Raw genomic sequence first — 23,306 nt, 5'->3', positions numbered from 1 at the left:
CACGATAGCAGGAGGGGGGACTAGGGTAGGAGAGGGTGGTAAAGGAGGTGAAGGCTGTGGAGCTGGGTTAATAAGGACTTATATTTGCATAGGTCACCAGCATAATTGGGCTTTAACTGTTCAATTAGGCACGACTGTCCTGAACGACGTGACTTGGTGCAATCCTGGAGAGAGAGAGAGAGAGAGAGAGAGAGAGAGAGAGAGAGAGAGAGAGAGAAGCGGGACTGTGGTTATGTCAGGGTCGACTTCTCGTGTCCTTAGGGGGCTCCCGGAATCTGTGTCTAAAGGGAGTTATTTTGCATATTACCCCTTTGTATCCTTTTATAGGGTCTTTGTTTTATTACTCTACATATAGAAACAAGGTAGTGAGAAAGATGTGTTAGGGAGCCTTCTGAGTTCACGAGACTGTGTAACAGGGCCAGTAATAAGCAAAGAAAATTATATACGTAGAGAGAGAGAGAGAGAGAGAACCTGAAAAGGGGACAGGAAATACAAGGAACAGGGGAAACAACCTTCAGAAGTAAATAAATTAGCCACACAGTCATTCACTCAGTCAGACCTTAGAAATTCTTGGTTCTACCCTTGGACATATCCTTTTTCCTTTTTTTTTTTTTTCCCCCGCCTGGCCACCTCCCCTTCCCTTCTCCTCAACATACACAACACACAACTGACATACCGTACTGCTGGTTTCGGCTGGAGGGTATGTTGGGCTGGGGAGGCTTTCCTTTTCTATCATCCTTATCCTCAACTCATAGAATTAGGTATCATAGGTACATTCTTCCTTTTAGCAACCACCCCCGAAAGGACCATTAGATCTCTTGCTGTTTACGAGTACTTTCCTCTGTACTCCTTTGTATTATTCCAAATTGTAGTCATGTTTTCTAAAGGGTTCCTACAAAATTATACTCTTTTATTTTTATTCCCCTCCCCTCACTCTCAGCCTTTTGGGGACGTGTGTTTTAACGTGACAGATCCCTAACTTCTCTCATTCAGTCGTACAGTCATACAGGAGAGCAGGGGTGAGCAGTAACCAAGGAGACTCATTCCTGTCTCATAGCTAAGGATAATCGAATTCATACATCTCTGACTTTCCATTGAGGTTGTGACCCAGTCCTATAAAGGGAAGATAGACTGATTATATATAGACTTTTTATATATATAATGAATCTCCCCTTCCCTCCCCACAGGATAAGTACTGCACATAATTCAGGGGCAGGGTAGTGTTTTCTACTTTATATTATGTATGGATCATGAGTCTGAGTGGGAGTTTTCCGCAATAAACTTTCATCTTTCTGAGAGTTAATTTATGTCCACGGTGAAATAAAGGAGAGCTGAGCACGACACCACCATATCACGTGTATAATAAAGTCAGGTTTTTATTTTGTACCCGTGAGTGTGTTTTATTTATTTATTTATTTTATTTTATAAGTACCTCACCCTTCGACCAAATTTGGTCTAAATCGAAGAATAGCTTTAACGTCAACGTACTGCCTCAAACTTTGGCCTAGCCTGTGACGACATTCGACATACTTTCCTTAAAAACAGTAAGTTGAGTTTCTAATCCTCCAGCAAATATGGCTGAAATCAGATACCCTAGAACTTGTATGAGTTGCATTGTTCGAGTACACACACACACACACACACACACACACACACACACACACACACACACACACGTAATACGTTAGGCAAAACATAACATCTGCTCTAGCTACGCGAGCTCGGGTGGAATGAAAGGATATATAGACAGCCAGGTAAAATGACAGGCAGATAAATATTTAAGTAGGTAAACAGATAGCCAGATAGACGTTTGCTTATACAGAAGTGACGAATGTTTTGCATCCTCAAATAGGGCCACTTACTCATAGGCAATCGACTCCGAGAGGGCGTGACGACAGCAGCAGAGCGAGTGATTATGGCTTTCAAGATGTTTAGAAAGATAGAGACAGACAGGCAGACAGAAATAGATATATATAGATAGCTAGATGATAGATAGGTGGATAGGTAGACTGACTAACTGATTGACTGATTGATCAGTTGACTAAGTGAGTGATAATTGAACTGAGTTATGCATTCCCAACGCCAGTTATCAAAGACCATATGGCACTAATTCAAGGTAAAAATATATGAAGAGCAACGGAACAAAAGCGGGAAAGAAGAAACTGTGAATGACATGCAGACTCGATGTTCATAGAGTCGGCGTTGGTAGAGACAGCGTTTGACAGAGTTGATGTTGACAGAATGGGTGTTTGACAGAGCTGATGTTGACTGAATCGGTGTTTGACAGAGCTGATGTTGACAGAGTAGGAGTTGACAGATAGGACGTTGGCAGAGTCGGCTTGACCCATCCAGGGAGAGAGGAAGGGTCGACGTCAGTGGGAAGTCCTTAAACTATTTGTACCATGAAATCGAATGTTCAAAATTAGAGGGAAAGTAAAGGCCGGAAGAAATGTGGATATAGCAAGGAGTGTGCGTGCGGACAGAAGAGATAAAGACAATAGAGAAAGACTGAAGACAAATGGCCCCTTTTAGTTACCTCTTACAACAAGCAGGGATACTAGGGAAGTATGCTCCCCCGTCCTCCCCAGGGAAGTTGAGAGAGTGAGAGAAGAGGGGGAGTCAGTACGATAAGTAGTCAGACCAGCAAAAATACAGTAGCTAAATAGACGGCTATAAGAACCTTTCATTATGTTCGGCAAGGCTAGTGACTCCAGTGAAACAGTTGCAGTGGAGGAATGATCGTGGCTGTTAAGTTGTTTGAGAGGAATGTAAAGTGGCCTGAAACAAGAGGGAGGTAGTGGGGGTGAGGTGAGGTAGGAGGGATGCATGAGGTACTGAGGGGTGGGGGAGGGGGGATGAGGTACTAGGTGTGGGGGGAAGGGGCAAGAGGTACCGGGGGTGAGTGGGAGAGGAGGGAGTGAGGTCCTGGGGATGAGGGAGGAGAATGAGATACTGGCGAGGGGGACGAGTCTGAGGTACAGGGGTCAGGGGGGAAGGAAGGTCTATGGTACTGATGGCAGGGGGTGAGGGGAAGGGGGCATGGGGTACTGGGGGTGAGGGAGGAGGGGGCAAGCGGTACTGAAGGTGAGAAGGGAGAGGGGGAAGAGGGACTGCAGGGTCACATGGTGGGTAGTATCGGGATTATGCCAGGGTAAGGATTCGAAGCTGGACTGTAATTTTCGTGGAATCTGCAGGGGCAGTGGGGGTTAGTGCGTAGTTGAGCTTCGGAGAGAGGAATGAAAAAACTCTGGGAGGCTTTGATCGCAGCTTTTCATGCCATCATCATCATCATCATCATCATCATCATCATCGGGCTTTGGGTTTGGATTGCTGTGAGTCGTTCAAGTGGAAGTGTTATACCCACTTAATGAAATTGCCCTTCACCCACTCACATTCACACTCACCCACACAGTCTCTCACCTGGTACACGTCATATATACAGTAGTTTTTCCCTCCCAGTACGAAAAGGTGCAAAAAGGTGGATAACGCCGTCTAGCAGTAACCAAAACTGCATATACAAGACGCCATCATGCTGTAAGGATTAACTTGCTGATTTCTCTCGACTGGTTTCTGAATTCCGCCCACCCTCTCGTCAGTCGCGGTCCTTTTCCTTTAATATATGTGAGGTTTCGAGCTGGTGGAGTGAGAGTCCAATTTACCCGTTTTTCATTGATCAAGTTAGCAAGGCCTCTCTAGATTTTAACACAATTTCGGAAAAGTGTAATCGGTGAAGAAATAATACTGATCCTGACTGGGATGATGATGATGATGATGACGATGTTGATGGCGACTAAACTACAGCGGTAAGCAGTCAACGAAATTAGCCTCTCTGCCCACATTTTCGAACAGATGAAATGAGAGACGTTTTTTTCTACGTCTGGCAATTGTCTGTATGTCTGGTAATTCTGAATGACAATTGGTGAATGGCAAAAGATAGTATATAGTTGTTGGAAATGGGCCTACGCGTATTTCAGAATTCTTTGTCCTGTTGTTTCTTTTCTGTACGTGTGATAATTCTGGGTAACAATTTTGAATGAGAAATGGCAGTATATAGTTGTTGGAACGGGGTGTTAGCGTATCTCGGAATTCTACCTCCAGTTATTTCTGACTGTACAGCACGGTAACACTATCAGGTTTTCCTTCTGTTGACTCTACTTCTTTTACTGTGAACATGAAGGTTTTGTTTGGTTGATGCTTTATTGTTTGTCTTTAATCTCTTCATTAAGTCTGGATGGTTGGAGTCATCTTTTGTGTGTGTGTGTGTGTGTGTGTGTGTGTGTGTGTGTGTGAGTAATTCACCGGGTCGGTCAGGATCACCTGATGGTCGTGATCGTCAGCTTTTACCCTCCCGGAAGGGAGCTGAGAGCTCATATAGTCCGATATAAGGGCAAGGCTGTGACCTTCACACACGCACACACCCGTCCCCTTGCTCAAGGGGGACAGTAACCACCCACTTCGTCAGTGAAACTTTTCGCAACCTGAGCGAGGCGCGAACTCCCGTCTACCAGATGGCAAGCGAGAACGTTGTGTGTGTGTGTGTGTGTGTGTGTGTGTGTGTGTGTGTGTGTGTGTGTGTGTGTGTGTGTTTTGCCTGGTTCAGAACAAAAGTAAAATCTTCTTGCTTTGATATTTCATTACTGATTCAAACTTCATAAAGTCCTAGTGGTAATCGGTGGTGTCTGTCTGTACGTTTGTTTGGGAATGAGTGCAAATTTTGTCCGTGTGATTTTTCATAAATGATTCACTTCATGGAATCTAGGAGATATTAGGTGGTCTCCCCTTCACAATCGAAGTGAGTGTAAAGTTTTGCGTCCTCAGTGTTTTGTTTACTCGTTTGTTCATAGAGATTTGGTTGATGCAGTGGAGCTTGTCTGTTTACTAGCAGTGAGTGTTCGACTGATGTATACACGCAGAGCCCAGTGCTTTTGTGGTTTGTGTCTGTTTATTTCGGTGGGTGTGTAGTATCAAATGCCCAAGTGTTTCACCACTGCTTCGAACCCCACACTGTCTAAGAGATTGTAGGTGGTGTCTGTCTATGAGGAGTGCCTATGAGACTAGAACCTGATGATTCTGGTGTGTCTCACTGATTGAGAGTGAGTGTGATACCCGCGCATATTCAGTGTTTCATTACTGATTCAAACCTCAGTCAGTTCTGGAGATACTCCGTTTTCTCTGTTTGCCTGTTAGTTTGGGGGGAGTGTTTAATCGAGATAAAACACACCTGCACAGTGGTGTTGCCTCATAGTTTTGGAGGGAGTGTTATATTTGCAGTGCTTCTGTGTTTCAGTAGCCACAGATGCAAACTTCACAGAGTTTTGAAGACTGTTTTTCTCTCTGTTAGTAAGGAGTATTCGAGAGAACTACTGAACCCTACATGTCGTCACTCAGCCTTCAGAGATGAGTAAGTTAGAATAGTGACGCTGTGCCTGTGTGCGCGTGTCGGGGAGTCGATATAGAAAGACATATGAGGCAGTCTTAATAACACACATTCTAGTTTCATTTTTCACTTGTGTGCTATTTCTTAGCGCTACAAGTGGCCTGTTACAGAATAACTTGGTACATGTGTACCTTTGGCAAAGCTTATTACATTGCTCCATCATCATTATCGTAATTCTAACATGTACATTTTGCGTGGCTAAAAACGCTTCAAGTTCATAAAGACCTTCATGCTTACAAAGAACCGCTTTTCAGTTCTCGGAAACCCTTGTCCTACGGAGGATGGCGGTGGCCCCTATTTGAAAAGTTCAGGGTTCGAGTCCCGGGCCAGTCACGAGACCTTTGAAATGGATCTTATTTAACCTAGCCTGTACGTATCTAGAACTAAAATAGGAACCTTGAATATTACTTTTATGCTTGTGTGTGAATTTCTGGGGAGGATGTGACTTGGGAAAAGGATGATTGTCCCCTTTGTTCTCTTTCTACCTTCTTTCTTTCTTCTCTCTCCCTCTTTCAATTCATTTTCCCCCTTCATACCTTCCACCTTTCTTCTCTCTCCCTCCTTCCATTCATTCTCTCCTTTCATACCTTCCTTCCCTTTTCTCTTTCCCCTTGTCTCTTCATCCATTCTCTCCTTTTCCACCTTCCATCCCCTTCCCTCCATCACCTTTGTTTAGTAGATAGATATTTATGCTGTCTTCTTTTCCTTAAACTGCTCGAACTTCCTATTTTCTTTAAGCCAATTTAATGTTGTTTTTTTCCCTAAACTACTGCTTTTCGTTGACAGTTGCGCAGGCTTTTTATTTCTTTTTTAGTCAATCCATCATCTTCTTTTCGTTCAGCCGTAACTTCTTTTCCTCAAACCACTCGAACTACTTCCTCTTTTCCTTAAACTGCTCTAACTTCTTTTCCTTACACTACTCTAGCTTCTTGCCCTTAAATAACTCCAACTTTTTCATTTCCCTAAATTACTGTAACTTCATCTTCTCAGACTTAACTTCTACATAAACTCCCCTAACTTCCTTTTCGTAAACTTCTAACTTCTTTTCCTAAGTCTTCTCAAACTTCTTCTTCTTTTCCTCAATCTACTCTGGTTTCTTTTCCTCAGGCGACTCTAACTTCTCTTCCATAAACCCCAAGAAAATCCGGGAAACCTTTGCCAATCCATCACCCATTACCTTAGCTTAATTAAATCGCCTTAATAATTACGTTACCTGGGCCGGCACACCTCAAGGGCCTCGCCGTTTACCACCCTTGACCTGTATTTCTCGAGATTGTTATCGTTGGCGTCGGTAATAGGGCGGCTGTTGAGGGTAATGAGAGGGTGGTGGCAGGGGCATGGGGCCAAAGAGTGTGGCACAGGGCGTGGCAGAGAGTGAGAGAGCGTAGGAGTGAAAGTGACCGCGTAAGAGTGAGGGAGACTGCGTAAGAGCGGGGGCCAGGGCGTAGGAATGAGGGAGACTGTGTATGAGTGAGGGGGAGAGTGTAGGAATGAGGAGTGGGTTGTAGGACTGAGGGAGAGGGTGTAGGAGTGAAGGCGAGGGTGTAGGAGTGAGGGAGAGGGTGTAGGAGTGAGAGGGAGGGTGTAGCAGGGAGGGAGAGGTTGTCGCAGGGAGAAAGGATGAAGTGAGGGAGTAAGGGAGAGGGTATAGACTGAAAAAGGGTATACTTGTATGAAAGAGAAAGAGTAAGAGTAAGGAAGAGGGTTTAGACTCGTAGTAGTAGTAGTAGTAGTAGTAGTTGCACTTGCAACCTAAGGCTCAATTGAACGTGCAACTGGTGGAATGCATGCTGAGATTGCCCTCCTGCAGCAGGCCACCATCTTCCTTTCGGAGAATAGAGGAGGAGCTGAGGGACGTTTATATAACCGAGCAGTGGAGCCGCCCCGTTATATAGGTGCCACTGCAAGAAGGCGTCCCTCTACACCACCACTATATAGACTGTGAGAAAGAACTGTATATGAGATGGAGAGCGTGAGAGTCAGGGAGAAAGGGTTTATAATAGGACTGACAGTGAGGGCTTGGGGAGACTGAGTATGGCAACGAGTGTAGGGAGTGGGAGGAAGAGAATGAGTAAGAGTGAGGGACGGCTTTTGATATATGAGAGAGAGAGAGAGAGAGAGAGAGAGAGAGAGAGAGAGAGAGAGAGAGAGAGAGAGTCGGAGGCAGAGATAGAAAAAGCGAGGAGAGAGTGCAGAGATGAGTATGACAGAGAAGAGTAAAACAAAGAATATATGAGTGAAGGAGAGATTACGAACTGAAGTGAGGGAGTGGGGCAGGAAGAAATTAAGCGAAGAGAAATGGCTAGAGATCTTGGGTGAGGAGGAGAGGCAGAGAACGATAGCATTACAAAAGTACGTGAGAGATGGCAAGTGCTGATAATGAAGGCACAGAGAGAAGTCAAGGATAAAGTGAATGGGTGTTGATTGTTTGGGGTGATTTAGAATGAATGACTGCAGAAGAGAAGCTGTAGGAATAGTAAATTAGATTAGGTGTAGGAGGAGCAAGTGTATGAGAGTGTAGGAGGATTAGGACCATATTTATGTACAAGTGCATATGTGATTAGATGTAAAATTATATAAATGTAGAGACACGTTTCAAATTAGGTCTGTGAGTGATTTTGTATTGAAAAGTGTAGAAGCTGGATGCAAAAGTGTAAAACATAATGCAGGTTTGGCTGTAAGAGTGAATGAGTGTAGGGACTGGCTGCAGAAATGAATAAAAGAAGTGCAGGGTTCATTGTAAAACAAAAACAAAAATAGTTCAGAAAAGAGTAGGAGATGAGAAGTAAGAGTGACTGTGTTAGGACTGGATGTATAAATTGACGATAGTACAGGATGTAGTGTAGAAGTGAATAATAGAGTGAAGGACTGAGTGTAAGAATGAATAAGTGTAGAAGAGAGTACAGGACTGAGTATAAAAGTAAATGAGTATAGAAAGGAGTATAGGATTTAGTGCAGGAGGGAGTGAGACAGGGGTTGGTTGAGTATAGAAGGGGAGGGAGTGTTTTCAGGAGAGTTAGTGGCTCTGTGATTATTATAGGGCGGGAGCAGAGTGGTTGCGAGGGCTGTTATGGTCAGAGGGGTTGCTGCTTTGACCCTTGCTTAGCGATACAGTAGCCTAGCGCTCAGCAGGTCTTTTACTTTGTTTCAGAGCTGTGATAAAACTTGATGAGCTCTTAAGAAACTAACCTGTAGTTTTTAGATGGGTTCGGAGGATAATGAATGCGTTGTTGAAACTTGGTAAGATTTTGCCAAGCTAATCAGTAATTAATGCAATGGAGAAAGGAAAACATAGAAAGATTGATAGAGAGACTGATAGTAAGACCACCTAATCCGGACTCGTTGTATAAGGAAATTAGGCTAATATGGGCTGGCCAACCATCTCAAGCGATACCTGTTTAAACTAGTCGAGTCCAAATGCACTCTAGCTCACCCACGTGTTTGACACTTGTAACTAATTCCGTGTAATCGCAAACCTACAACGTAATGCCGTGCACTATATTGAATTTTACTGTTCATGCACATAATTGACGTTCACACTTCACAAGACATACACACATGTGATGTACTTACAAGCAGAGCCTTGTAAACAAACCCTTGGATAGCATAGACTACAGTACCGTACATTATATTAAAATCTGTGCCAGTGCTTTTCCTTAAATACACAACAGACACAAAAAGTCGTATTTCTCACGTAATTCTTATTAAATTTACAGCAGACAACGCAGTTCTATTCACAGCACAAATCTTGTGATGAAGCAAGGCTGTGGTTGGCCCCAGCTCCATTTCAGATTCGTCGTGTGTATCGTACATAATTTATATTTAATCGTTTTTCCACTCCGTATTATGTGGTAATTAAGGTCTTCTGCGGGGTTTACTATGCTTTACAGTAAAACCAAGGGCAAAGGGGAAAAATGTTCGTCTTTGTTAACACACACACACACACACACACACACACACACACACACACACACACACACACACACACACAAAAGGTAGAAACAAGAAAAAAAAAAATGAACGAGTATTGGGGAAAAAAAAAGGAAGGAGAAACTCAATGGCGTGGTAAACAAAAAAAATGCTTGAACGCTTGCTGTGAAAAAAGGAATTGACGCTTGGTGGAAAAAAAAAGAAAGAATAGAACGCGTAAAGCGGAAAAAAACGCACATCACGAGAGAGAGAGAGAGAGAGAGAGAGAGAGAGAGAGAGAGAGATTTGGGGAGCAAGGATGATTGGTTCGTTTGGTTATTTTTCATCATCATCATTTTCATCTTTATCGGTATCTTCCTGTTACTCTTCATTTGTATTCCTCTCTTTCTTTTCTCTATGTCTATATTCACCTTCGTGTTTAGTTTCATCTTCGTATTCTTTCTTCCTCTTTATCTTCGTGTTTAATCACCATTTCATCTTTATCTTAGGCATCGTCATCGTCATCCTTCCTCTAGTCCAGGGGTGGGGAACCTTTCTCCAGTTAAGGGCCATTAGGATATTTTTAACATCATTCGCGAGCCATACAAAATTATCAACTGTAGCTCAGTCCATTATATATATATATATATATATATATATATATGAGTTTATGAAATTGCATTTTGAATTGCCTCGCGGGGCTAATCAAATAGTCTTGCGGCCCTTATACGGCCCGGAACTCAGACGTTCCTCACTCCTGCTCTAGTCGGTTGAGGAAGCTCCCTAACACCTCTTACTCAGTGATTTATTTTGCTCATTACACCTTGCCCTCCGTTTATGTGCTACTTAAATCATTCAACTATCACCATACTCTGCATACATAAAGTACAAAACGATATTAGCCAGCCATATCCAAAATAAATCGCTAAGGAGGACGTGTTAGGGAGCTTCAAAAATAAATCCCCAAGGAAGAGGTGTTAGGGAGCTTAAAAAAAAAAATCTCTAAGGCAGAGGTGTTAAGGAGCTTCAAAAATAAATCGGCAAGGAAGGGGTGTTAGGGGGTTTCCTTATCCTCCCAGAATACGAAACCAAGACACATGACGTAGTACATAATATCAACAGACTCCCATATTCGCCCACTCCTCAGTAAAGCCTTTGATATTCCCATTGCCTAAATTCGATTATTAATTTCCCCTAATCTTTATGAAATCCATTTTTTTTTTTTTATGTTAGTTGTAATTAGAGTGATGCATTTTTTTTCTCTCACTTGCAAATTTTGATCGCTGTCTGTTTCGTTTGCAATCACTGGACCGTTTTTCTTATTACTGAACACTTAAGCGGTTCACCTTTTTCGTTTTCCTGGTCCAAAGAATGGAGATAGTTTTTCCTGTTGGTGTAAAGAAGTGGTCCATTCATCCTGTTAAGTATAATTTGGCGGTCCACCTTTTCTTGTGATTCTATATATATATACAGTATGTACTGGAGGTATTTTCTCTCTCCTAGTAATACATTAAAATTCCCTTTCTCCTGTTAGTAAAAAGTTAGTAATCCCTTTCGCATATTAGTTAGTTAATTATGCCTTTCTCGTATTAGTAACCCTTTTCTGTTGATATGATATAATGGTCCTTTTCTCCAGTTAGTTATAATATAGCCTTCGTTTTCTCCTGTTAGTTATAATATACAGTAGTCCTCCTTTTCTCCTCTTAGTTATAATATAGTCTTCCTTTTCTCCTGTTAGTTATAATATAATGATCTTTTTCTCCTGTTAATTATGATATAGTGGTCTTTTTCTCCTGTTAAGTTATAATTCATTTTCTCATGTTAGTCTTCCTTTTCTCCTGTTAGTTATAATATAGTTTTTTTCTCCTGTTAGCTATAATGTAATCCTTTCCTCCTCTTAATTATAATATGGTGGTCCTTTGCTCCTGTTAGTTATAATATAGAGGTCCTTTTCTTCTGTTAGTCATAATATGGTTTCTTTTTCCTGTTAGCTATAATATTATCCTTTTCTCCTGTCAGTTATAATTCAGTGGTCCATTTTTCTTTGGTCCAGAGGGCGGAGGGAAGCTGAGGGCGGTCCACTCCCTCCTAGATATACAGAGGGAGAAAGAAAGGGCAGAGCTTCACCCCGCACGCTACCTCGATGATCTCAGGGTCCTCTACAACATACACAGGTGAGAGAGAGAGAAAGAGAGAGAGAGAGAGAGAGAGAGAGAGAGAGAGAGAGAGAGAATATGAGACGCTGTGAATGTTAAAATATGATAATGTAAGACAGCGTGGGAGACGAACAGAAACCATCATCCACAGAAAAGCTTATAAACCAAAAGTAAATAATCATTAAGAAGACAGAGAGAGTACAAGACATTAAGACCTGGAAGAGCCAAAAGGAGGACAGGAAGACATACTGAAGAGGGAGAAAGCAACTAAAATAAACAATGAAGTAAGGTATAGGAATCGGGATACAGGCCAGACACTTGCTACACTGAGATGACAGCTGATTGTGAAGATGCAGTTGTGTGTGTGTGTGTGTGTGTGTGTGTGTGTGTGTGTGTGTGAGAGAGAGAGAGAGAGAGAGAGAGACGTCCATGGCCCGGGCTAATTGATTTTAAGACAAAATTTTCAGAATGGAGAGATCAGATACAGCGTTCATTAATCCCTTTACTCTAACACTCTTCCCCCTACCTGGAGTAAACGGCGTTCGATAATTTAAAAAAAAAAAAAACATTACAAAAGGCGATGTCGTAAGGAGGAAGGTGAGAAAAATTATCCAAACTTCGAAGAATGATTTATTTTTTTCATATAAGCACCAAACTTTGTCATCTCATCATCATTGGTGTGTCTGGTTGCGGTGGAAATTTCTTGATGATATTATGTGGTCGGTTTTGTATTCATCTGACGGAACTGGGCCACTCCTACCGCTTGAATACTAAGTTGTAGATCCATGAAACTTGGGCCTTAGGTATGGAGTAGGAATGAGTCTTCTTGGTTACTAGTCAAATCGACCCTCAAAACTAACTACACTTAACCATAAACCACGCTGAACACACACACACACACACACACACACACACACACACACACACACACACACACACACACACACACACAGACGGGAGATAAGCGGGGATGGAAAAGGCTTAGGAACCTTAGATTAAACAAAGTGCACAATAGTATACGTATCTCGCCCTTTGGATATTTACTGAAGCGAGGACCATGTTACCGTACTTTTTCCCTTTTCAGACTTTGCGAGTAGTAATTAGTTTATTTTTTTATTATTATTTTCGTTTGCTGTATGTTATTGTTTAAAGCTTAGTGTTGATTACGGTGTCTGCTTACTTAGGATGGGAAAAAAATATTGTGTGGATATGTGCCAGGTGATTTCAGTTATTTTTACCTGCGTCTGACTGCACAGAGGTAAGGGAACTTGTATTTATTGTGATTTATGATTTTCTTCCCTCACCTTCCCTTCCTCTAACTCTGTAACTTAACATCCCTTCACTCTCCCCTCCCTGCTCTTACCCCTTCATTAAGGATAGGAGAGGAGAAAGCATAAGAGAGGTCAGGATGGAGGATGGAGGGTAGGAGAAGAGCGGAAGGATAAAATGGGCTTGAAGGAGGAGCGGGAAAAGGGGTTAGGCTAGGGGAGCGAGGAGTGGGATAAGAGGGGAGGGAGGGATAAGAGGTAGGAGAGGACAGCGAGGAGAGGGATAGAAGGGGAGGGGAAGAACAGGAGGGGAAGGGAGGGGTGTGGGGCAGGGGAAGGGAGGGGTGTGGGGCAGGGGAGGGGAGGGGTGTGGAGTGGAGGGCAGGGGAGGGAGGGGAGGGGACAGCATTTACGTGAACAAAACGATTGCCACACATCGGGCAGTTGGTGTGCACGTGTTAGTTTGTGTGTATGTATGTATGTATATGTGTATGTTAACATGAATGTGCGCATGACTTTGTAAGAGGTCTTTTTTATTTATGCGTTATACTGACTAATATATGTACGGCATAGATACATGCATACACAAACATTATATATATATATATATATATATATATATATATATATATATATATATATATATATATATATATATATATATATATATATATATATATATATATATATACCGTGCTGTATACATACATATACTCGTACATACACACACGCTTATGTATAGCTATGTGTGCCCTAAATAGAATGAAATATCTGTTGGATGGAATTATTTATGCAGTTAGGTAGGCAGGAACATAAGATGTGACAAGAGAAGAAGGATATGACACACTACAGGTGAGGCAGGACATGGCAGGTGAAGCAAGACCTGACAGATGTGACTGGTGAGGCGGACATGACACATGACAGGTGAGGCAGGACATGATATGACAGGTGAGACAAGACCTGACAGACATGACAGGAGAGGCAGGACCTGATAGACATGACAGGCGAAGCAGGACATGACAGGTGTGACAGCAGGCAGCTAATTACGTAGCCATCAGAGTCGCTTCACCTGTGCAACATCATCACACCTCACCTACCAGCCTTACAGGGGGGAGGAGGGGAGGGGAGGGGAAGAGGGGAGGAGAAGAAAGGGATAAGGAGAGATAGGGGAATAGGAGCAGAGGAACAAGAAGAAGGAGAGAGTGGAGGGAGAAAATGGAGGGGAGAATACAGCAGAAGGAGACAGCGGGATAGGAGGGTGGGATGGCAGGGGAGCGAAAGAAGGGAGAAAATGGGGACAGGAGGAAAGATGAGGTGAAGGAGGAGGGACGGAAAAGGAGGGAACAAGTGGATTGGAGGAGAGACGTGGAAACAGGAGAGAGGGAAGAGAGAACGTGGAAAGGGGAAGGGGTTGGAAGGGAAGAGAATGAGGGCAAGGAGAGAGAGAGAGAGAGAGAGAGAGAAGATAACAGAGGAAAGGATCAAAGGAAGGGCAGTGGACGAGGGGACTGAGGATGAGATAGGACACGAAGGGAAGGTAAACACTAGGAGGGAAAGAGGGGAAGAAAAATAAGGGAAAAGGGTAGGATGAGAGGAAAGGAAGAGGAGGAAGGAAAAGGACAGGAGGTGAAAAAGAATGGAGGGAGGAAGAGGAAGCTGATAGAAGGGAGAGGAAAGGAGGGAGGGAAGGGATCAAAATTCGGTGTCTAAACTTCTCGTGACACACACAAAAAGAATACATGTTAATGATAATCCTTAAATTAATATTACACATGATTTTTCCATTTTTGGCAAATTACTTAATCTTATTTTAGATATTGCCATTATGTTATTAATTGTTGGCCCCTTAATCGCTCTGTTATTATTTGCGTAATTCCTTATCATTCAGTAATTATTCTGTTTCCTCTTCATTTTATTTTATTCTATTTTTTTATGTGTACGACTCTGGGCAAAGGCTTCAGGGCCTATATCTCGGGAACAGTAGCCTATCCCAAGGCCCAGTAGTCCTCCTACACCTCCACATGTCACCACTTCGGCACTAACACCCACCGTCCATATTGAATACATGCTAGGGCTGTCTCATACAGGACTGGTGTATTGGTATTAGCGGGGGTATTTTTACGACATGTCGGCGGGTCATCTGGTAGATCAGGAAAGTCTGCTTTTTATGAAATTCAAATCCTTAAACTGTTCCCTGCCCCAGCTGGGATTCGAACCTGGGTCCATCAGGACTGCAGGCCGCCTCTCTACCGATTCAGCCGCTCTATTAATTACATGTAGATAATTACTGGCAGAGAGCTGTAACAGTTAAACAGGCTTCTGTTTCTTATTAATTTTACATTCTGATTTTCTTTTAGGAAACTTGTACGTTGTACCTCACCTGTCACGCCTCAGATCTCATGCCTCACCTGTCATGCCTCACCTCTCCAGTCTCACCTGTCATGCCTCACCTGCCGTTACCTTACCTGCCATACCCTCATTTGTCATGTCTCACCTGCCACGCACTCCCTTATCGTGTTTGGCCCGTCATGCACCCACCTGACCTCTGACTTTAGATGATTCCTCGTACCCTCTCCCTTCCCCTTAGGCCCCTCCCCCCAGTCCCCTCCTCCAGTCCTCTCCCCCACCTCCTCCTTTCACTCTGCCCTCCCTCATATCCCTCCCTCCCCTCCCCTCCTGTCCCTTTCCTTCCTCTCCTGGTCCCTCCCCTCTTCTCCTGATCCCTCTTCTCCCCTCATAGCCCCTCCCCTCCCTTCCTACCTCCCTTCCTGTTTCCTCCCTTCTCCTCCTTTGCACTATCTTCCTCTCTCCTATCCTCCCATCCAGTCCATTCCTCTATCTCTCCCATTCCTTTTGTCCTTCCCCTGTCCCCCTTTCATCCTCTGCTTCCCTTTCCCTCCTCTCCTCCCCACTGTCATTACATCCTGTCCTCCCTCCTCTTCTCCTCTCCCCTCTCCTACCTCCCAGTTTCTCTCTGCCCTCCCTTATATCCCTTTATCCTTTCTTTATCTCCTCTTCTCTCCCCCCCTTTATTCTTCTCCCACTTCCTGCCCCTTCTCTTTTCTCCTGTTCCTTCCTTCCTGTTTCCTCCCATCCCTTCTCTTTCCTCCCCTCCCCCTATTCTTTCCTCTTCATCCTATCAACCTCCTCCTGTCTCCCCTATCTCCTTTCTCCTCCCCTCTTTCTCCCCTGCACATCTCACTCCTCCTCACTCCCCTTCTCTCCTTCTTAAACATTTACTCTCTGGTCTCCTCACACCACCCTCCTCTTCTCCCCTTAGCTCTCTGTCCTCTTCCCCTCCCTCATCCCTCTCATCTCCCATCCTCCCTTTTTCTCCCTCATATCCCACCCTTCTCTCCCCCGAGCTTTCCTCAAAATCTCCCCTCACCCACCCTGCCCCTCACTCTTCTCCATCCCTTCCTTCCTTCCTGTCTCCCATACCATCTTCTCTATCCATCCCTCCTCCTTTCTCTCTCTCCCCACTTCTCTACCCCAGACACCTTCCCCTCTCTCCCTCCACCCCTTCCCCTCTCCCTCCACCCTTCCCCTCTCTCCCTCTACCCTTCTCCTTTCTCCACCTACCCTCCTCCTCTCTCCCTCCACCCTTCCCCTCTCTCCCTCTACCCTTCCCCTCTCTCCCTCCACCCTTCCCCTCTCTCCATCTACCCTTTCCCTCTCTCCTTTCGCTCTTCCCCTCTCTCCCTCTACCCTTCCCTCTCTCCCTTCACCTTCCCCCTCTCCCCCTCACTCTCCATTCCCCACATCCCTCCTCATAACTGTTCCCCCTCTCCCCCAGGTTCCTTCTCTCTCTCTCTCTCTCTCTCTCTCTCTCCTCTCCTCTCCCCTCTCTTCTCTCTCCCCTCTCCCCTCTCCCCAATGCCCCAACTTGTCCTCCAGTAACTGCTCTTTTATGGCTTCCAGTTTTCCTTACCCCACGTCTGACCCAAAACTCTGGCTCTCCCACTTCTTCACCCCAGGGACTTTGGGGGTGAGAGAGAGAGAGAGAGAGAGAGAGAGAGAGAGAGAGAGAGAGAGAGAGAGAGAGAGAGAGAGAGAGAGAGAGAGAGGGGGGGGGCAGGAGGGTATAGAAAAAGACAAACTGACACCGACTGATAGAGATACACACACACACACACACACACACACACACACACACACACACACACAAGGGGGGAGTAGGAGAGTACAGAATAAGACAAATTTACACCGACTGATAGAGATACACACACACACACACACACACACACACACACACACACACACACACACAGAGTGAGAGAAATACTAAAGGAATTCGTTCCGTGTCAAATCTTGGAGTAACTCTTCTTGACTTTTGAGGAGGAAGAAGCCATTTTTACCGAGAGTGATATATGTGGGTGAAGATGAAGATTTTTAAAATATCCTCAAATTAACCTGTATTTTCGGAATATTATAGACTGAGAGGTATAGAGAGAGCTATGGATTTTTTGAGGTGGCCTGAGCATAGGGGTAAAAAAAAGGGAGATTGGAAAATTGACTAACCTCGTAATTTTAGTGATTTATTTTGCTGGTTGCCTCTTCCTATCTTCAGGCGAGAGAGAGAGAGAGAGAGAGAGAGAGAGAGAGAGAGAGAGAGAGAGAGAGAGAGAGAGAGAGATAGGGGGGTAGGAGAACACAGAAAAAGACAAACTGACACCAGCTGATAGACACACACACACACACACACACACACGCGTCTAACCTCTCCAGCCCGAAAAATCTCTCCATGTCTGAATGAAATCGTCTGCAGGGAGAGTAGTGTAAAAAGGGACGCTTCCTGACTGTAGGGGTTGAGAAAATGAGAGAGAGAGAGAGAGAGAGAAAGAGAGACAGACAGACAGACAGACAGAGAGACAGACGACAGTGTAAAGGACCAATCAGAATCCACGTCTCACCACCCTCATCCTTAATAATATAATCTCTCTTGTCCCTCCACCTTTTTGCTTTACTTCTTCTTCTGTCCACCCAACTCTCATTTACTTTGAGATGATTTGGTGATTTGGTCATATGGAGCGAACAGATCGTGAGATACTGAGTTAAGGAGTGTATGAGAGTGAGGTGGTTGGAAGGAGAGAAAGATGAGGATAAGACTGGAAGTGATTTGAGAGTGACTGATTGAGGAAGTGCATTAGAGCGATGTGCTTGGGAGGAGAGATAAAGGAGGACAAGTTTGGAATTATGAGTTTGAGTGATGTGTTGTGGACTTCGAATGGCAGGAAGAAATTGGCCATGAGGTGGTTCGAGAATGTGGTGTGATTAGAAAGGGATCGTCCTGTTATTAAAACTTAGTTGGCGATAGTGAATGCAAGCCCCCTGAATTTTAAAGATCTTGTACGAAACCCCAGTAAGAGCAGGGCATGTTTAGTTAGTCTGGCTCTCTGATGGGGGTTGTAGTGGCACTGATATGAACGTGCGACTCCAGTGCCCTGCTATACATACACCTCTCAGCTCCCTCTCTATCCCACGAAAGGAGGAGAAGGATTGCAGGAAGAGAGTAAATGCAGCCTACATTCCACTGGGGACACGTTTGATTTGAACCTGGAACTACAACAACAACAGTAAGCTCGATATTACAGGCTGACCACATCGGATACTAACAGTTGTTCTATAGATGACCGTCAGACTGGAAGTTTGCCTACGCCTGCGCTCTTAGTTTTGATATTACGGACGTGGGATCTGGCTGGGAGGAGGAGAGGTAGGCCTAGCTCAAGGATCACATTCCTATTGGCTTAGAAAGTTCCTCAGAAGCTTTTCCTTTACGACTTGTTTTGCATATACTGGACGTCCCTGGAGAAGTGTTCCAGTCTTCAGGAGGTTACTCGTGTGCTAACTTCGAGCATTACACGTTATATCAAAGGGGATCTTGTTCTCAGCCGTGTCAAAGCTACAGTTGCTGATGATCTTGTGGACGAAAATTATCTTCAAAATTTACACATACAGGCATCAGTAATTCTAGTTCCGTAGGTGTTAAGAATAGATCCATATTGATAATTATCATTTTACTCAATATTTGTCCAAAAATTATCGCCTTAAGTTTGGCCTACTTTTCCCCGGATCCCTATTTATAGTAACCCTTCATTTGTCCTGTGCGTTATTTATAGATTAGTTTCATCGACATAGGTTCCCTCAGATATCATCATCATCATCATCATCATCATCATCATCATCATCATTATCATCATCATCATCATCATCATCATCATCATCATCATCATCATCATCATCATCATCATCATCATCATCATCATCATCGTCGTCTTCATTCTTATTTATTTCTCTCCTAAAGATGGGGTTATAATGGGGATTGGGTGTCACACAATATACACGAGATTATCAGTGTGTCAGATGAACAAAATAACTGATAAGACGTCCAGGGAGACTACTAAGACCACGAGAAAACTATCCTGAACGGCGCAAATACATTTTTCTTTGAAGTGGTTTTATTGAACAAACGGAGGGAGAGTAAATGACTGAAAATATGCAGGAGAATGCTATGACTGAGAGGACAGGGGCAGGCCAAAAGTAAGGTGAATGGCTAAGGCTGGAGAATATATACTGGGGAGCATATAAGGGACGATGGTGTGTCGTGGACTTTGAGCGAATGGTGAGAGAGAGACTGACTGAAACTGTGTATACTAACTTAAAAATATATAAGTATAGAACAGCTGGAAGAAATGTAAGAGAGAACTGGGTGAAAATATGTATGAGAATTAGATGGTTGGAAGAAGGGAAGTCAAAGAAAGAACAAAGAGGAACCAAAAGACTGAGGAGAATATGAAGTAATTAAAAAAGCAGTGATTATTAGCCATGAAATTGTGCATCTAAATAATGTTACATAAATACTGAAAACTTTATAGCTTCCTCATAGCAATCCATGCCATTTTGGTGTAACAGATGTCAGAAAAGGGGACAGAGAATATATTATGTAAGAGTGTGATACCCGAGAAACAGGGAGGGCAGTATTTTCGTCAATTAAGAAGTCTCCCTAACACCTTTTCCGTAGCGATTTACTTTTGGATATGGTCGGTTAATATAGTTTTGTACGTTATTTATGCAGAGTATGGTGACATTAGAATTAAGCAACACAGAAGAGGGGCAAGGTGTACTAAGCAAAATAAATCGCTGAGGAAAACGTGTTAGGGAGCTTCCTTAACCAACGGGGATACTGGCCTAAACTGACTGCTAGACCCCTCGTGTTCTAGGACTGTCTTATATTGGTGTATGGTAGAGAGTTAATGACAAAGATACACATAGGCGACTGAGGCATAGAAAGCTTGGAGATAAGGAAGACTAAGAATAAAGTAAAAGAACAGGGTTGGATAGTGCGTGAGGAAGGGTGAAGTGGAGAGACAGACAGACAGATAGAAACAGAGGGACAGGGACAGGGACAGACAGAGACAGACAGAGATCGAGAACAAATTGGTGGAACGATGATGGAGAGTATATGAGTGTGGGGAATGTGTCGTGCGAAAAAGATTGTTGTTGAGTAGTGACAAAAGTGCCTGGAGGTCATGTTTATCCGGTCATACATTGCAGGATGCGGAGTCAGGCAAGACACACACACACACACACACACACACACACACACACACACACACACACACACACACACACACATATACACACACACACAGTGCGAGAGAGGGGGAGGGAGAGAGATACAGAACGAGAAAGACAAAGAAGCCGGGACCTAGAGAGAGAGAGAGAGAGAGCACCATTCTTTTCCATAATTCCAGTCAAAACCCCCATGATTGGAATTGAGGGCTTCCAGGAATTTACCTCTAGGCATTCCAGTCCATTTGGCGTTTTACTGTGTCACGTTCTGGACATTACAACTCCTTCCAGGCCTTCCAGGGGGGCTTTATTGACATCTGTTTCTCTCTCTCTCTCTCTCTCTCTCTCTCTCTCTCTCTCTCTGTATCTATCTGTATTCGTCTGTATCTATCTATCCGTCTTTCTGCTTGTCTTTCTTCCAATTTATCTATACCTGTATCTTTTTATCTGTCTAATTGCCCACTTGTACTTGTCGACCTGATCTGATTATCTACCCTATTTTCGAGTTTCTTTAGTTCGAATTAGTCTTTCCGCTGTTGTTGCCGGACCTCGCTAGCTACAGGAGTCGGCCTTTGTCACCGGGTCGCTTTAGTTACCGGAGTTACTTAAGTTACTGCATCCCAACAGAGAACTGGTCCAAACTAGAGCCCCCAAGGCAGCTCCAGCAATCCTCTCGGTGTCTAATGGGATTCTAAGCGATGTTACTTGATCTTGCCTCTGTTTAGGGTCCTTTGGGGAAACTTCTAGGGCACTTTTCAGTCTCTTTTTAGGCCCTATTCGTGCATTATGTGCAAACCAGCCCAGTGCCCATCAGCAGGATTGTGCCTATGTTGTCGTACTGTAGGACTAGATCTCTTATGTGAACTGTGCTGAGCCTCCAGAAGTATTATATATATATATATATATATATATATATATATATATATATATATATATATATATATATATATATATATATATATATATATATATATATATATATATATATATATTGGTATAGATAGATAGATTGTATACATGTTGCTAAAAGATACAAATGAAAAAAAAATAAAAACAAACAAATACGAATAATTTTCCAGCTTCGTGACGACTGGTATCAGTAGCGGGCTGCCGCAGACTGAACCAGTTTTTTTTTTTTTTTTTTTTTTAGGGTCATATCAAGTGCCTCGAGAACACACGTCGCACCTTCGTCATCCCACAAAGTCAGGTATTATAGTAGGTTAACGTTAGGTTGGCCAAAATTGGTTTGGTATAGGTTGGTTTGTCAAACCATGGCTTTTCTGATTAATTTATGGTTTGGTTTACCGCATTGTTTCATCTACTTCCTAGCGAAGGAGCTACTTGTCAAATAATTTTTCGCTGAACTTATTCCTACGTTGCCAGTATGATCGGATGACCAAACGTGCCCGAAGGAAAAAAACATGTGGCCGGACCCCTTCCCTGTGTATGTGGGCCTCCCTCGCCCGTGCTGTATCCTTACCCTAATCCCTCCCATCACTGAAGCATTTGTAGTTCAGTCCTGCCCTTTAGAGGGTCTGGCAAATACAGTGAACGCTGTTTTATTTTTAAGTCAGAATCGCCAAGGACTAGCACGAACGGAAATGTTGGCTGGGAGAGGCAGACAGGTTACAGCTTGAATTCTTTATTTTCTCTAACGTTTCAGGCAGCACAAAACCCACCTTCAGAGACACTCCATGAAGATGAGTTTGTGTGTGTGTGTGTGTGTGTGTGTGTGTGTGTGTGTGTGTGTGTGTGTGTGTGTGTGTGAGAGAGAGAGAGAGGCTGATGGCTGTGTGTAGTGGGAGGGGTGGGTGGATGAGGATGGCATGGGCTGAAATCCGTGGTAAGCGTGATATAATGCCACTGCTACTACAACTCACACAGGGTCATACGTCTCGTACTTAGTGACACACAACCTGAGATATCCCACTGCATAATCTCTCTCTTTCTCTCTCTCTCTCTCTCTGCAACCCTTGTAGCTCCATGATCTTCTCACCTCGCTGTTGTTCTCTTCCTCCCTTTTCTTACTCTCTCCACTCATTCACATCTCCCTTCTTACCCATACAGTTCACCAACTCCTCCCTCCTCTCCCCTCCCCCAGCAGCAGCAGCAGCAGGATTAGTGATGGTAGTAGTAGTAGTAGTAGTAGTAGTAGTAGTAGTAGCAGCAGTAGTAGAAGCAGCAGCAGCAGCAGGATTAGTGATGGTAGTAGTAGTAGTAGTAGTAGTAGCAGTAGTTTGTTGTTGTTGTCGTCGTCGTTGTTGTTGTACTCCTGGTTCGTCTAAATGGAGAACCCAGTGGACTGCAGACTGAGGTTGCCCTACGCCTACAAAGGTGAAGGAAGAAGTAGACAACGCTGCATCAAGTGAGTGGATGATGGTCGCCACTACCTACCACCGGGATACATATGAAAACTGTATATATCAGTGTTCACACAAAGTTTTATATTTCCTAAACTACTACTACTACTACTACTACTACTCTCTCTCTCTCTCTCTGTCACTACTACTACTACTACTACTACTACTACTACTACTACTACTACTACTCTCTCTCTCTCTCTCTCTCTCGTCGACTTTTTATTGATATTTTTTATTCAGCAACACATTTCCTTAAGAGCTTATTTTTTTTCTTCTTATATATATGCTTGGGATGTTTTTTTTTTATCATCTTTCTTATGTGCCATTGTTTTTCTCGTATATGTCAGTGATTTAATTCTACATTTCATCCCTTAGTTTACATCTCACTTTCTTTTTTTTAATGTGTCTGTGATTTTTTGTTCCTTCTTACTCTCGTGTTTTTTTCTTTTTATTACGTGTCTATATTATTTTTCTTTCCTACTTGTTCGTGCTTTAATTTCTTACGTGTTCTTATTTCCCTGCATCCCATCGTTTCTTCCGTACGTTCCCCACTTTTCCTTCCTACGCTCTCGCATTTCCACTTCTTTCCTACGTACCTTCTCTC

The 23,306-nt window shown here is 43.5% G+C and overlaps 1 protein-coding gene across 1 annotated transcript in view; it reads left to right on the top strand.

The window, feature by feature from the left end:
• LOC145409525 (uncharacterized) overlaps positions 1–23,306 on the top strand; it is a 160,057-nt gene that overhangs the window by 7,910 nt on the left and 128,841 nt on the right. The window contains exon 2 of the mRNA XM_080279915.1: positions 11,400–11,520. Coding sequence (XP_080136041.1) covers positions 11,400–11,520 — 121 coding nt within the window. The remainder of the gene's footprint in view (positions 1–11,399; positions 11,521–23,306) is intronic.

Source organism: Coenobita brevimanus, chromosome 81 (genome assembly GCF_032717465.1).
Source record: "Coenobita brevimanus isolate Jiangsu-jjx chromosome 81, ASM3271746v2, whole genome shotgun sequence".
Classification (NCBI taxonomy): domain Eukaryota; kingdom Metazoa; phylum Arthropoda; class Malacostraca; order Decapoda; family Coenobitidae; genus Coenobita; species Coenobita brevimanus.
Note: the sequence above shows the minus strand (reverse complement) of the source record. Positions and strands in the feature narration are given on the sequence as shown.